Genomic DNA, 17668 nt, shown 5'->3' with positions numbered 1-17668 from the left:
CAGAAACCAAATAATACTAAATCCTTAATATAAATAAAAATTCATTGAACACACAGTATGGATTTTTTAATTTTTGAAAATAATTATCAATCAATATAATAATTATTGCATTATACAATTATTAATAGAATAAATTTATAAATGAAAAAAAGAAATTTGTAATATTAATTATACTAGTCATTAATAAATAAACCGTTAAAAAATATTGTAAGACAACAAGCAAATACTTAATGGAAAATATTCAATCAAATAATTTTTCCTTTTTCTTTTTGGTTAAAAAAGAATTTTCAAATTAAACTTATTCAATTTCAGATCACCCGTAGTTGATAACTTTCTGCATAATTTTGTTCAATTTTGTGTTCATTCAGTGATTTAAAAATTTCAATTTAATTTTCTCCACCATTTCGTAAAATTTAATAAATTATTTTCAAATATATTTAATACCCTTAAATCATGCTTTAATAATAAGAGATCGCAAATTTCTCTATGAAATAATTTTTAATTTAATCGTAGAAGCACAGCATGTCTGCGATAGGACCGGAAGTAATAACCGGATCGGTCGCGGAATCCGCGGCCGGTGGAATGTCAACTTTATCGATTTTCTTCACTCTTCTGGTACCAGCTCTTATTCTTCTCTATATCTATTTTCGTATTTCTCATCGACATATGATAGAACTTGCGGATAAAATTCCTGGACCTAAAGGATTTCCTCTTATTGGTAACGCATTAGAATTTCTTGGAAATCCTGATGGTAAGATAATATTTTTTATACAAATGATATATATATATATATATATTCATCTATTTATTTAATTAATTTATTGAAATAATTGTTTTCTCAAATTCTCTTTTCTTTTCTGATTTTTCTAGCGATATTCAATACAGCAATGAAATATGCTGAGGACTTTTCTGACGTCGTTAAAGTGTGGATTGGTCCTAAGCTTATTGTCTTCCTGACTGATCCTCGAGACATCGAAATTATCTTGTCCAGTCATGTTTATATTGATAAAGCTGAAGAATACAGATTCTTTAAACCTTGGCTCGGAAATGGTCTTCTCATATCCTCAGGTATCTATGTTTTTTTATTAATTTTTTTCTTCTTTCAAATCACACCTATCTTATTTCAAAGTTTCTATTATATTTCTAATTCGAAGAAAGTTCTAAAAGAGAAATTTTTACGGATGCATTTATATCGAAACTTTCACGACTCATACAACTGAAATTCTTTACTTTCTTCCTTTCTTTGTCGTTCATTCGCTGTCGTAATAACGACAGTAAATTTTGTGCACGTAACAATCGTTATTCATTTTTCTTACAACTCTAATACTATTATTTATTATCATTTTTATTTTTAATTATCCTTTTTTTTTTAATTATCCTTAATCATTATCCAATAAGATAAAACACCTTTTTCCAAATTTTTTCAGTCGCGGATCTCACCATTTTTCGTACAATTTTTACACGATCATCTTTTATATAAAAAAAACATATATTATATTTTTAATATTTTCTCTAAGGACCGTAATTAGAGAAACACTGAGATTTTTATCGTCGATATAGGATTATTAAAGTAATTTGTTTTAATGAATATTAAGAAATACAATTCGAAAAGAAGAACAGGAAGTAGACGTCTATAGAAACACATATAACTTTGCAACGACCAATTCAATCTCATAGCAATTATCTGAGTGAAATTTAAATCGTTTATTATTACTGTCCAATGATAAACAAAACATAAATGAAATTTAACGTCGATGTTTCATTATCTATCACATTTTCCTTTCATTTACAATTAGTCATGAGAAACAAAATTAGTTGCATCCGAAAAAATCTTTAAATTTATCTTCAAATTTGCAAATAAATGATTAATAACCTAAATGATAATTATAATAATGAATAAAAAAAAAACAATAAATAAATTAAATGAATAAACTTGACAATGAACTTCGATATTCGAAGGTCACAAATGGCGTTCTCATCGGAAGTTGATAGCACCTACTTTCCACTTGAACATACTGAAGAGTTTTATTGATCTCTTTAATGCTAATTCCCGTGCCGTTGTTGAGAAAATGAGTAAAGAAAATGGTAAAGATTTTGATTGTCACAATTATATGTCTGAGACAACGGTTGAGATACTTCTTGAGACGGCTATGGGTGTATCAAAATCTACGCAAGATAAAAATGGATTCGAATATGCAATGGCTGTAATGAAGTGAGTAAGAGTAAAATAAATAAATAATTTGTTTCTTTGTTCATTAACCCTTTGCATTCTTAAATCCAATTGCATAATCCAGTTCAAAGGGTTAATATCGATAATTATGAATAAATTTTCTAAATTAACGATTATCTATCTTTTTTTGTTTTTATTTTATTCTTATAGAATGTGCAACATTCTTCATCTTCGTCATACGAAAGTTTGGTTGAGACCCGATTGGCTCTTCAATCTTACCAAGTATAGTAAAGATCAGATAAAACTTCTAGAAATTATTCACGGGCTAACGAAAAAAGTTATCAAACGTAAAAAGGAAGAGTACAAAAGTGGTAAACGTAATATTATCCACGCCAGTGAAACTAAGGTTTGTTTTATTTTATCTGAAATATTGTGTTTATTTACTTTCACTCACTCTGATTTCATGATTATACTTATATAAAAAAAAATATTAAATAAAACGCAGGGTAGCGTAACTTCCGTCGAGGGTCTGTCTTTCGGTCAATCAGCTGGTTTGAAGGATGATCTTGATGTTGATGATAATGATGTTGGCGAGAAGAGGAGACAGGCTTTCTTAGATCTCTTGATCGAAGCTGGGGAAGATGGTGTGGTATTAACTGACCAAGAAGTCAGAGAACAAGTCGATACCATCATGTTCGAGGTATTTCAAAATGATTTAAATTAGGGTTTCTCAAACTTTTTCATTTCGCGACCCCTTGGATACAGGCTTTATATTATTTTTCTTTCCACTACTATAAATTCACGATCATACTATACACGTAGCGTTGCCAAACTGATTTTGAATTAATTTTCATTTGTCGTGAGTCCAGAAATTTTGTAATATTGCTAATATGATGGGGTTATCAGGGTTTAAGAAGCACTGATTTAATTGTAAATGACTTCCCAGTAATGATAATTAAATGAATTATATAGTTTATAGGTGAGTTATTTAAATTGGTGCATTTATTAATAAATACCTAACAAGATATTTATGATTTTTAGGAAAATGTTCTTAAATTTATTAATATAAAATTTTATATATTTTATACGTTAAAATAACTTTGCAGTTTATAAACATATAGTAATTATTTCAAAATTTTTTGAAAAATATTATATTAGCATGTAATATCTTTTCAAGTAATATTACTTCCTACTAAAGATTTCTATCATGAAACAATAAATAATAGAAATATTTAGGTGCATGATTACATATACAGGATATTTTAAATATTAAATGATTTCTTTAAAAACCGTGTATATGTAAAATGAAATAAATTTATTAGTAATGTTTTGTTAACAAGGGACACGATACCACAGCATCTGGATCCAGTTTCTTCTTATCGATGATGGGTTGCCATCCTGATATCCAAGAAAAAGTATACCAAGAACTTTATGAGATCTTTGAAGATAGCGATAGACCTGCTACTTTCCAAGACACTTTACAGATGAAATATCTTGAACGGTGTCTCATGGAGACATTACGTTTGTATCCACCAGTACCAATCATTGCTCGTGAAATAAAAGAAGATCTTAAACTTGGTTAGTAGTATTTTCGTGGAGATTTATTTTCATAATATCAACATAGGCATACGAGAATCCCAATATATCGAAAATCCAAATGAAATTTCATAACTAATTTGATATTAAATAGAATCATGATTTCGAATTTTTCATTTTTGGAAACATTTTCTAATCTTATAGTATAGTAATAAAGTAATAAAATTATAAAAAAAAATAAATGTAGCATGGAAGAAAAATAATTCGCTCAAATAAGTGTTAGATAGTAATAATTTAGTAAAGAAAATTTGAAACATTAAATTAGTTCCTAAACGTAATTCCGGATTGTAGAAATTCTTACACAGAGAATTTCAATCAATTTAATGTTACAAATACTTAAGGGATTCTCATCAATTTCGAAGAAAAATTCTCGATATTTCAGATAATTTGTTAATTATTTTGCTTTTTCTTGATATTTTGATTACCTCAATTTTCTGTTTAGCTTCTGGTGATTACACCATACCAGCTGGAGCCACCGTCGTTATTGGCACGTTCAAGACACACCGATTAGATACAATCTATTTAAATCCAGATGTCTTTAACCCGGACAATTTCCTTCCGGAAAAAACAGCTAACAGACACTATTACGCTTTTATACCTTTCTCTGCTGGACCACGCTCTTGCGTAGGCCGAAAATACGCCATGCTTAAATTAAAGATCCTCCTCTCGACAATTTTAAGAAACTTCCGCGTGGTATCTGACATTAAAGAGAAAGATTTCAGACTCCAAGCTGATATCATTCTCAAACGTGCCGAAGGTTTCCCAATAAGATTGGAACCAAGAAAACCTGTCGCTGTTCAAGCTTAATTCATTTCAAAACTGTTTCCTTTTTCATCTTGACAGATTTTAATTTTCTTTTTTTTAAATATAGATATATCTTTATTTTTAAATAAAAGAACAAAATCTTCGAAGAGAAAGAGAAAGAGAAAGGATGTGTATATGTGTACATGATCTTATATTTTAATAAGAAAAAGAAATAATTAAAAAATATAAAAAATAATAAAATAAGAGAAAGAGATGATGATGATGAAATAGAACAATTATACTGAATGTGAATAAATAACGGATCAAATAATATACGTATATAAATATATATAAATGTATTGAACATTTTTTTGTTTCTTATATTAATATTTATCTTATGCAATAAACTATGCAGTTGGCAAACTGTGAAATCCAATAACGGAATCTTATTAATGTCCTTCCAAACTCTGGAATTATGTATTTTTATCTTCTCTCCCGTCACGTTCACTTTCTCCGGATATTTCATTACTTTTCCTATTTATTTCTATTTCTATTTCTTATTCCTATTTCTCATTCCAATATCATATCATTTTTTAATATCATATCAAAAATATATATCCTATCTACATTTTTATATATTTATTATTAATAATAAAAATATCACACTAAAAATTGTATCATTCGAAATCATGTGAATTTGAAAATTTTCAATATGTTTCTCAGAAGAATTATTTTTCATAGAATTTTATCTATATTTTTTAAGTATTTATTTAATAAAAAATAACGAGCAATTTTTTATTTAAATAGCATCACGTTTAAGTACATTGAGAAAGAAAAGATTTCGGATGGGAATCCTACTCTTAAGATAACAATGAATGAAACATTTGAAAGGAAAATAAGAAACTTACGAAACTTTTACATACGACGGATTATACTGATTCTTCTTCGAAACTTTTTTATATATTATTTAAAAAAAAAATATTAGCACAATGTAATTTATTATTTATATATTCGCTGATTGATTACAACTAAAAAAACGTTGTGTGCATGCGCAAAAAGAATCGTAATTTTGTAATAATACGAATAAGATCGTTGTTGGATTTTGTGAAAGAATCAAATTGGCAAGTAATCATCTTAATCCTCGTAATTACAGGTATACATCATAATTTTTCATCAACTCTAAGTGCATTTTCGAAGGTTATCTCGCAATAAAATTATTTAACACATTTTTCGTATTTATTTTAGAGATATTGATACTTATTTTTCTCCCTAATGGGGGGTACATTGATAATATATTTATTTAAATATTAACCATATTCAATTGTATTTTGTGTTATTGTAGATTCTCATATACATGATACATAAACACACGAAACTAATCTTGTTTCTTCGATGTGGTACCTGTAAAAATCTAAATGTTATTAAAAAACATTATAAAGTAATTAGTTTCTTCTACTGTCGGTCTTCCTACTGTCGGTAACTCTGAAGGTAATTTACCATGAAGGTTTTCCTACTGTCGGTAACTCTGAAGGTAATTTACCATCAACTCTTCTCGGTCGGTAACTCTGATGGTAACTTACCATCAGCTTTTCTCGGCCGGTAATGCGACTTACCGACTGTCGACATTTTCAAAGTAGAGCACTATCGTTACCGACGGTAAATAAGATAAAAGTAGAGCACTGCAATTACCGATATCGCCTTAGCCGGCCTGCCACTAAAGTGGCTTTTGCGATTATTTTTTCCAGGTCGATGCGCCACTATAGTGGCTCACTCGAGTAGCCCACTATCTCACCGTTTGAATTAAATAATCGTCTTCATAGTCATTCATATTTACGTGAAATGTTAAAGTTTAAGTATGTACAAAATATTTTTAGTAAAAATTATAATTTAATCATTAAGGAATCTCTACGTAAATCACACGAACGTGCTTTATATACGACTAATAATTTAAAAAGTGTGTGTATCAGCTCCGACGCACGACTCGAGTTTACCCCTTTAAAACCATTGTCTTTGAACAGGTAAAGAAAAAAAAGTCTTATTAGATTAAAAAAAAAGACAAGAATACAATAAATACATGAAAAAAGATAAAATGAATGAATCGAATGCACAATCTCTTTTATACATCGCAACTTTAATTTCTATAATTTAGGACTACTCCCTGGTATCTGTAAATACATAAAAGTTATTAAAAAACATTATAAAGTAATTAGTTTCTGTATATTAAATGGATAGAAGGAACTAAGGAAAGGGGTAAAAGAATATGGTATTAATTGGGAAGTTAAAAGAAACTAATTACAATTATAATGTATATGGTAAGCGGTCTTTGGCTAGATTTTACTTGCAATGGAATGTATAACATATAAAATATGTTAAACATTATATTGAAAGTAAAATACCATTGCCCAGGTCTAACCACGAGGAGGTAACCGCTTCTGAAGACCCGGGATGTGCATCCTGAAGATGTCCCCATCCGAATTAAATGGAAACCAAAGAAAATAAAAACCTCGAGAACGTTTTTTAATGAGCCCCACTCTTGGGCCCCACCCTAAGAGTTTTATTCGGAAAATCCTTAGAATTATTATCAAGAATGTAGAGAAAAGTGGAATACTAAATAACAAAATGATTAAGACGGAGTGAAACATGAATAGAATTGATATAACATGAAACCTGTGAACGAATAAAATACATCAAAAATACATTAAAAATAATTATTACATGCCTGCGATGCTAAGGGGAGAAGAATAAATAAATTAAAATTATACATTTAATTTTATCTTATACTATACTTTTTTAATACTAAGTCCTCTTCTGGTCCTCTTCTGGTCCTTAACTGGTCCTCGGCTGGTCCTCGGCAGATCCTCTTTTGGTCCTCCTCCTATTAAATCTGCAACAATAAAAAACAAAGGGGAATGGAAGAAGGAGAAAAGAGGGCCTGGAAACGAACCTGAAAATGAAAAAGAAAAGATTATTTTAGATTTGCAAAGATGCAATGAGTGGTCCTTGGTACCTGTAAAAACATAAAAGTGCATTTTAACAATGATTTTTCTCACACAAAACGAGGAATGCATCTGAAAAGAATTTAAGTAACATCGATGATTTTAATTAAAAACTAAAACACTTTAATATATTTTCAATAAATGCACATATGAAAATTACATTTTTTGTGCATTTAATAGATAATAAAATTTTGAATCTACATAAAATAAAGAAAAATAATACAAAAAGTGTGCAATAACGGGTTGTTCCATGGAACCTACGAACACGGAAAATACATTAAAAATAATTATCACACGTGTACGATGCTACGGGGAGAACAATAAACACAGATCAAAATAATACATTTAATTATTATAATAATAATTTCCTTATACAATCCGTTACTATAATTAAGTCCTCGTCTGGTCTTCTTCTGGTCCTCCTCTGGTCCTCCTTCTATTAAATCTACAACAGAAAAAAAGGGGAATGGAAGAAGGAGAAAAGAAGGCCTGGAAACGAACCTGAAAAAGAAAACAGAAAGATTAGTTTAGATTTGCGAAGAACCAATGAATGCATCGAAAGCATATTCCTTTTCTAGATCAAAATCCAATACTTACAAATAGATTGGAATTAATCATATCCTGAAACAAAATAAAACGAAAATTAATTAAATATATAATATAATAATTGAATAAATCTTAATACCTAAAACAATAAAAGAGACATTAAAAAACATTATAAGATAATTAGTTTCTACGAATGAAATGAAGAATGAAAAGTGGGGAAACTGTATGTAATAGGAAATTAGAAAATGATATGATATTGGAGCGGGAATTCGGGAATGGTATTGTACTCTATCATGATTTTAAAATATGTTCTGTCTTTTAAATGAAATATCATTTATAAAATTAAATTTTCTTAATACTCGATTTATTTAGGAAAAATTATGTTTGGTCTTTGGTGGGTGGCATGGCAAATCCAACGATGGTCACCTGTAACAAAAAGCAAACTATTTTAATTATTACCATTCTTAATAACCATTATAAATTATTGACGAGCAAAACAAAAAAATAAAACAATAAAAATATCAAATGACCAACGAGCTATTTTCAAGATTCAACCATGCTGTCGAACTTGAAAATAACTCATTAAGTCTGTAGTTGCCCTCTTGAGCCACAATTAAGTGGGGGCCTCTTCGGCTTTTAGCCTCTTCTTTCTTCAAGCCTACTGTCGGACATTCCCTACGTGCGAGCATGAAAAGAATCTTTGACCAAAAACGTCAATCGTTCCAAAAAGTATTCGCATAATTTGGCATATTACAACGATTAATGATATAGAATTAGAATCGTCCCTGATTCTATATTATAAAAAAAACCTAACCGACCCTAACACAACCCTGAAAAAGAAAAATGTGATTAGTAAAACATCCTGAGCTTTTTACATAGAAAATAATTATTACCTTTTGGTCGAGAGATATCTCATCGCCGAAAGGAATATTATTAACCATGTAAAGTATCGATTCTATTCTAATACCAAACCGTTATAATATGCCAAATTATGGTCGTACAATTTAGAAACGACTTCAAGACATTTTCACCCAATTACTCTCAACTGCTTATAACACTAATATAAATGAAATACATTTCACATTACAATATATATATGAAATAATTCCATTTATTTTCTTTCATCATACATCTTATGCAAATAATTCCGATGTTCGTTAAGGGGGTGACTCTATTTATTAATTATTACAAAATGCATTCGCGTTTCCCGTTAGCTATCCTAGCTCGTGGACAATCAACGAACTTAAAAGTTCATCGACTGTGCACATATTACACGAGCACATTTAATCGAATGTCCGAGCAGTTAATTATGCTAATCGATGACCTAATAACACTTCGCACTTTTACTATCGAGTAATATAATCGAATTGAAATAAAAATAATACTAAAAATGCAATGCATTTCTTTGCAATATTTTTATTTAATTTATTCTTTATATTAATTATATGAAACATTTCAAAGACTAAATCGCGATAGTGCGAAGTGCTAGTTATAATACTTAAAACTAAGTATCAATTCATCAAAGGTTTTGCGGATTTGATTTCGACTCTATCTCGTTCGAGATACAATCGAAATAGAAATGAATTTCTTAAATGGTTGCAAATCCCTTTGAATCATGATACATAATGCATATTACAGAATTGTCACAAAAAAGATTTACAAGTCAAGCAAGATAAATAAAAAGATATAATTTTGTGACAATTCCGTATAAAACCCGGAGGTGGGGACTCGCACTGAAAAGTGCAAGTATGCCACGTGCCATTCCGGGGTCCTACCTACTTATAATTAAAGTTTCACATTCGCTCAAAAAAATACACATGCATACCCACCCACACACTCCACGGTTCTCACACATACCACCAGGGTGCAAAAGCCTAAACTAGAGAGCATGCCCCGGGGCACCTCCGACACCCTAGTTCAAACGCGTTTTCTAAATTTATGGGAGTACGTACCAATTGCTGTAATCGTCTGTCAAGGCTAGTGATTATTGCATAAATGACTAATGCAAAAATACAAGTATAAACTAGTATATATTGCATACTAGTTATATACGAGTATATCATAGTTTCCGCAAATAAATGCGGTAACTCTACTATGCAAAACGATTGTTAAAAAAGAAAATTTCGTATCGTACGCGTGACTCTACAAGTTATTTTTATTCAATAACTTTAAAAAATAATAAGCGCGGTATTACGTATCGCGAAACGATGTACAATGCACATTCCTAACCGCACACACATGTGCAATGTACACGTGCAATCACTAGCACAATGACAGACGCCAAATGGGGGGAGAAAAACTTAAAACTAAACCCATACTAACCGTTTCTCACCCATACGTGTAACACCTGGGCACACGCATAAATGAGAACGCAGAAAGTATAGGGGGGAGAAACGGGGATTAGTATATTAATGCTGAAAATCCTAATCTAAATTTGATTAATATAAAAATGTTCTCTCATTAATCTAAGCGGGCTATGACTCTACAAGTCATTTATAATGACTTTTAAAAAGATTTTAAGAATTTAAAAAAAATAATAAAAATCTCGGACGACTCTTTCGTTAAATGGCTGTTCTAATGAAAGAACTGGGCTTTGAGCCACCATATAACAGCCAGAGTCTATCCGTCGCGAATGGGTTTGTCTTCTTGCTCATTTTTTGATTATATCGAAAAATAAAATCGCGATTAAATAAACTAAGTACGAAGCAATGCATGTAAGACATTTATTACATGCTTTATTGGACGAAATCGAGTAAATTAATACTCGATTTCACCACTACTAAACGCGAACGAAACACGTAATAAAAAAGAAAAGTGCATTAATTAATTGCACTGTTAATTAAATGAATTTAACCGATGAGACAAGAAGACCTATCCTGAACTAATAATATAACATACAATAAAATATACAATTTTCATGAGCAATTTCAAAAAAGGACTAATCCTTTTTTGAAATCACTCATGTGCTCGTCAATAATTTTTTGGAATAATTACAACCAGTAACTCGTGCCGATTGGGACCTTTCATCCTCGGCATGATTGAGCACCGGAGGGACTTTAAATTTTACTCACGACCTGCTAAATGTTATATTACATATATGTGGCATTTTAAAATAAAATGACGCATGTATGCAATATGAACAATTAGCATTAGAAGTTCTGCGGTGGCTCCAAAACACTCCTACTTCGTAGCAAATGGTCCAGCTGCATCCCTCGTCCATCAGACCCATGGGAGAATTCCTCGATGCACTTTTCCCCGCACTCCCGTGACTCTAATATCGCGGTAAACGAATATAAGAAACTATAAAAGAGTTTCTTATCGCGAAACCGAAATTTTTCTTATACGGCGAACAACACTGACTCTACATACGCGATACGATTTGAATTTAATTTACGCCCGGTCACTGACTCTACTTCGCGATTAAAATGTTACTTTAATTATTCGTACAAACACTGATTCTACAATCTAATTCAAAGACTGCATTGCACGCAGTCAATGCAAACACAAAAATTTCACTCCCGATACACGGTCACTTCACTGATGCACTTCACTGATGCACTTCACTGACTCTACTTCGCGAACAGTCTGTACGACTGTTTTAAAATTAAAAAACTATAATTTTATACGAACAAACTCTAATGCAATTAACTGCATTGCTCGCAGTTAATTTAATATATAAATCTCAAAAATACGCGAACACGAACGCGAACGCGAACGCGAAACGCGAAACGCGACCGAATTTATTGTTAACGATCGAACGTGCTTCTAATCCGTGATTTTAAATTATAATTATAAACGATCAAACACTCCCGTTACATTGCTTCGCGCACGAATTGCAATGACGTTCTGAAACAGAAAATGAAAAAGAACGATTAATACCGTCGTCGTAATCAAAAACTATTAAAAATTTATCATAGAATATGTTTCATAGAAAAATATACTTACTTCTAATCTTCATTGATGAATGCACGATGGGTCTCCTACCCTTAGGATGACGATAACCGAATGCACTGACTCTATTTCGCGATCAAAATTGTATTTTAATTATTCGTACAAACACTGACTCTACTTCGCGATAAAAATTGTATTTTTTAATTATTCGTACAAACATTGACTCTACTTCGCGATAAAAATTGTATTTTTTAATTATTCGCACAAACACTGACTCTAATTTTTACAACTGCATTGCGCGCAGTTAAAATATCAAACACTGTAACACTGCTTACCTTCCTGAAAAGAAAGAAAATAAGAAAACTATTAGTATCATTGTTACCATTTAAAAATTACAAGTAATTATTAAAGAAATGTTTAATAGAAAAATGAACTTACCTTCTATCTTGATTGATGAATGCCCGATGGGTCTCCTACCCTTAAGATGACGATGCCGTAGACGGTCCCAACGAAAATCAGAAACTTACGTGTTTCTTATCGCGACCACAACACTGATTCTAATTTTTACAACTGCATTGCACGCAGTTCAAATATCAAACACTAGCACTAACACTTAGCCTTCTGAAAAGAGAGAAAAGAACAAAACGATTAGAATCATTGTTAAAGTTTAAAAATTATAAGTAATTATTAAGGAAATATATTTAATATAAAAATTAATTTACCTTTTATCTTCAGTGATGAATGCTCGATGGGTCTCCTACCCTTAGGATGACGATGGCACACGTATAAACCGAATAAAAGAAACTTTCGGAGTTTCTTTACCCGAAAAATTTCCGATTTTTGTTTAACGATGCAAACACTCGAGTACCTCATTGCCTACGCGCTCGATTGCAATGATGTTCTGAAACAGAAAATGAAAAAGAACGATTAATATCTTCGTCGTAATCAAAAGCTATTGAAAATTTATCATAGAAAATGTTTCATAGAAAAATTATACTTACTTTTAATCTTCAGTGATGAATGCCCGATGGGTCTCCTACCCTTAGGATGACGATGGGTGGATGGTAACGAAAATAAAAAACTATAAAAAAGTTTTTTATCGCGAACGCGAACGCGAACGCGACCGAGACGTGATTTACCGACCGCACTGCACGTCAAAAACGTCTGAAAGAATGCACATGATTAGTATTCCTATAAAATAAATCGAGTATTTTAATGTGGGATATAATATGAAGGTAGTATTAAAGGGAAAACAATGTAATGAATTGTAATATGATATTAATTAGGAAAATGAAAGAAACTAATTATCATTACAATGTTAATGGTAAGCGGTCTTTAGCTGGATTTTACTTGCAATGGAATGTTTAACATATAAAATATGTTAAACATTATACTGAAAGTAAAATACCATTGCCCAGGTCTAACCACGAGGAGGTAACCGCTTCTGAAGACCCGGGATGTGCATCCTGAAGATGTCCCCATCCGAATTAAATTGAAACCATAGAAGATGAAAGTCCCGAGAAGGTTTTTAATAAGCCCCACTATTAGGCCCCACCCTAAGAGTTTTATTCGGAAAATCCTTGCAATTATTATCGAAGAGTAAGAGAAAATTGGAATAGCAAATATCAAAATGATAAAGGAGGAGTGAAACATGAATAGAATCGCATAAACATGGAACCTATGAACAAATAAAATACATTAAATATAAATGTTACACGCGTGTAATGTGCTAAGGGGAGAAGAATAAATAGATTAAAATTTGTAATTATACATTTAATTATAAATTTAATTATACAAATAATTATCTTATACTATCCTTTATTATAACTAAGTCCTCGTGCTGTCCTGGTTTGGTCCTCGTGCTGTCCTGGTATGGTCCTCGTGCTGTCCTGGTGTGGTCCTTTTCCTATGTAATCTGCAACAAAAAAAACAAAGGGATAGGGAAGAAGTTGAAAAGTAGGCTTTTTAAAGTGAAACTTTTTACGTTTTTTTTTTAAGTGGTATCCCACCGGTTGGACTAGTCCACTGACTCTAATCTTAATTACGAGGAACTTACGCTGCACGTACAGTTTGCCACCGGTGCCAATGGCCTTGGTAGACATCCCATACAATGCAGTTTCAGTTCCTATGCTACGTGCATATTCATGCATATCAAAACGCGAATTAAAACCCGAATGAAAACGCGATAAAATAAATATATACGACGAGGAACTTAGACTTCACGCAACCAGCCGGGTACCTCGACCAGTCACGTGTCGCTTCGGTCCCTATGCTAAATGCATCGATGCACACCAAATCGCGAAGTTAAGAAAACGGGTAATAATAAAAAATATATTACGAGGAACTTACACTCCACGCAACCAATTGGGTACGTGTAGCTTCGGTTCCTATGCTAAATGCATCGATGCATACCAAAACGCGAATTAAAACCCGATAGAAATAATATATACGACGAGAAATCTAAGCGAAACAAAGAAATCAACGCGACACGATCGATTAGAAACTAACTGCAGGCGAGTAAAGTCTGTCTAACCGATAGCCGTGGACTTAACCGTCTAACTGATCGCGCACGTTATCCCTTCGATCGCTTTCGATTCCTATGCTAAATGCATGTATGCTTGCAAAGTCGCGAGTTAAAAAGAGCAAAGAAAAAAAAAAAAAAATAAGAAAAAAAGATAGGGCGTTTCACTTTAAAAAGCTAAGGGTAGGACATGATTCTATCCTTGGGAGTAAGATAGAATCAAGGCTCGCGTGGGCAGGGTCGCATCCCTGAAGTAAATTCCTTCTTAACAAATGGCGCCCTTTGCGAAGAAGGAATCCACCCGCTACCCATTGAATTGCTTCTAAAAAAATAATAAAATTTTAATAAACACTTAATATTAAATTTTATTTAGCCAGTAACAATAATTGTAAAATAATCTAAGTAATCGGAGATTTTTATAATTATGTTTCAATCAAATAACGCAACCAAGCTGAAGAAACAGTCATCTAAAATCATAAAAATAAATTCATATTAAATTTATTTTCTATTCAAAATAAGTTAATAGAAGAGTATGTAACATTTAAAGTAATGTATGTATATGTTTAAACAATTATATATAATAGCAGTGAACAATACTTTGTTCTATACATCTTAAATAATTGTTAATTAATCGATGCAAGCGTCTATTGTTGTTTAAAAGATCGGAGTATATGTTCAGTCATCCCTCCTCCACGAAATTCACCGTTGATTTGAATCATTGTTCTCTGTTATAGTTCTTTTGGTGAAAGTTGTTTACAGGACCTTCCTAACGATGCGCATGTGTATAAAAGAAAATCAATAAAATTAATTAATAAAATTTAATATTATAACGTTCTCATTTTAATATTCTTTTAATTTTTATGTAATTGTTTAAACAAATGTACATTTGTTGTAATGTTCTTGCGCAGTGATAACTTCGGTGGAAAGGGGTAAAATTTTCATCTATTAAAACACAAAATCGCAATTAATTAATATTCAAAGTACGTCAAAAGTTAGGTAATATATAAATAAATATATATGCGTTTAAACAATCTTAATTATTAAGAATTCATTAAAATATTAAAATAATTGTTAATTAATAGATGCAAGTGTCTATCGTTGCTTAAAAACTAGGAGTATATGTTCTGTGATCCCTCCTCCTCGAAATTCACCGTTGATCTGAGTAATTATCCTCTGTTAAAGTTTTTTTGGTGAAAGTTGTTTATGTCACTTTCCGAAAATTGCGCATGTGTATAAAAGAAAATCAATAAAATTATTCAATAAAATTTAATATTATAACGCTCTCATTTTAATATTCTTTTATTTTTTATGTAATTGTTTAAACAAATGTACATTTGTTGTAATGTTCTTGCGCAGTGATGACTTCGGTAGGAAGGGGTAAAATTTTCATCTATTATAACATAAAATAGAAATTAATTAATATTCAAAGTACGTCAAAAGTTAGGTAATATTTAAATAAATATATATGCGTTTAAACAATCTTAATTATAATAAGAATTCATTAAAATATTAAAATAATTGTTAATTAATCAATGCAAGTGTCTATGTTGTTTAAAAGATCGGTGTATATGTTCTGTGATCCCTCCTCCTCGAAATTCACCGTTGATCTGAGTAATTATCTTCTCTTAATGTTCTTTTGGTGAAAGTTGTTTACAGGACCTTCCGAACGTTGAACACGTGTATAAAAAGAATAATAAGCTTATTTAATATAATTTAAGAATAAAACGTTATGATTTTCGTATTTTTATCTATTTTATGTAATTATTTTAATGCTCCTGCGCAGTGAGGACTTCGAGGGTAAAATTCTGCTGTAACATAAGGAGAGTGCATTAGTGCATTAAAATAATATTTAATTAATCGATGCAAGTGTCTATTGTTGTTTAAAAGATCGGTGTATATGTTCTGTGATCCCTCCTCCTCGAAATTCACCGTTGATCTGAGTAATTATCTTCTCTTAATGTTCTTTTGGTGAAAGTTGTTTACAGGACCTTCCGAACGTTGAACACGTGTATAAAAAGAATAATAAGCTTATTTAATATAATTTAAGAATAAAACGTTATGATTTTCGTATTTTTATCTATTTTATGTAATTATTTTAATGCTCCTGCGCAGTGAGGACTTCGAGGGTAAAATTCTGCTGTAACATAAGGAGAGTGCATTAGTGCATTAAAATAATATTTAATTAATCGATGCAAGTGTCTATTGTTGTTTAAAGATCGGTGTATATGTTCTGTGATCCCTCCTCCTCGAAATTCACCGTTGATCTGAGTAATTATCTTCTCTTAATGTTCTTTTGGTGAAAGTTGTTTACAGGACCTTCCGAACGTTGAACACGTGTATAAAAAGAATAATAAGCTTATTTAATATAATTTAAGAATAAAACGTTATGATTTTCGTATTTTTATCTATTTTATGTAATTATTTTAATGCTCCTGCGCAGTGAGGACTTCGCGGGTAAAATTCTGCTGTAACATAAAGAGAGTGCATTAATGCATTATAATAATTGTTAATTAATCGATGCAAGTGTCTATTGTTGTCTAAAAGCTCGGTGTATATGTTCTGTGATCCCTCCTCCTCGAAATTCACCGTTGATCTGAGTAATTATCCTCTGTTAAAGTTCTTTTGGTGAAAGTTGTTTACAAGTCCTTCCGAACGTTGAGCATGTGTATAAAAAGAATAATAAATCTATTTAATAAAATTTAAGAATAAAACGTTATGATTTTCGTATTTTTATCTATTTTATGTAATTATTTTAATGCTCCTGCGCAGTGAGGACTTCGAGGGTAAAATTCTGCTGTAACATAAAGAGAGTGCATTAGTGCATTAAAATAATTGTTAATTAATCAATGCAAGTGTCTATTGTTGTTTAAAAGATCGGAATATATGTTCTGTGATCCTTCTTCCTCGAAATTCACCGTTGATCTGAGTCATTGTCCTCAGTTAAAGTTCTTTTGGTGAAAGTTGTTTACAGGACCTTCCGAACGTTGAGCATGTGTATAAAAAGAATAATAAATCTATTTAATAAAATTTAAGAATAAAACGTTATGATTTTCGTATTTTATCTATTTTATGTAATTATTTTAATGGTCCTGCGCAGTGAGGACTTCGGGGGTAAAATTCTGCTGTAACATAAAGAGAGTGCATTAGTGCATTAAAATAATTGTTAATTAATCAATGCAAGTGTCTATTGTTGTTTAAAAGATC

The 17668-nt window shown here is 31.0% G+C and overlaps 1 protein-coding gene across 1 annotated transcript; it reads left to right on the top strand.

Annotated features, from left to right (window-relative positions):
- Positions 1 to 522: 522 nt before the first annotated feature.
- LOC122516271 (cytochrome P450 4g15) lies at positions 523 to 4657 on the top strand. Its single transcript, XM_043633945.1, has 7 exons — positions 523 to 751; positions 871 to 1068; positions 1960 to 2212; positions 2381 to 2576; positions 2676 to 2870; positions 3511 to 3748; positions 4209 to 4657. The coding sequence occupies exons 1-7, from the start codon at positions 523 to 525 to the stop codon at positions 4571 to 4573; spliced, it is 1674 nt and encodes a 557-aa protein (XP_043489880.1). The 3' UTR covers positions 4574 to 4657.
- Positions 4658 to 17668: the final 13011 nt, after the last annotated feature.

Source organism: Polistes fuscatus, unplaced genomic scaffold (genome assembly GCF_010416935.1).
Source record: "Polistes fuscatus isolate 324 unplaced genomic scaffold, CU_Pfus_HIC Scaffold2, whole genome shotgun sequence".
NCBI classification, from domain to species: Eukaryota; Metazoa; Arthropoda; class Insecta; order Hymenoptera; family Vespidae; genus Polistes; species Polistes fuscatus.
Note: the sequence above shows the minus strand (reverse complement) of the source record. Positions and strands in the feature narration are given on the sequence as shown.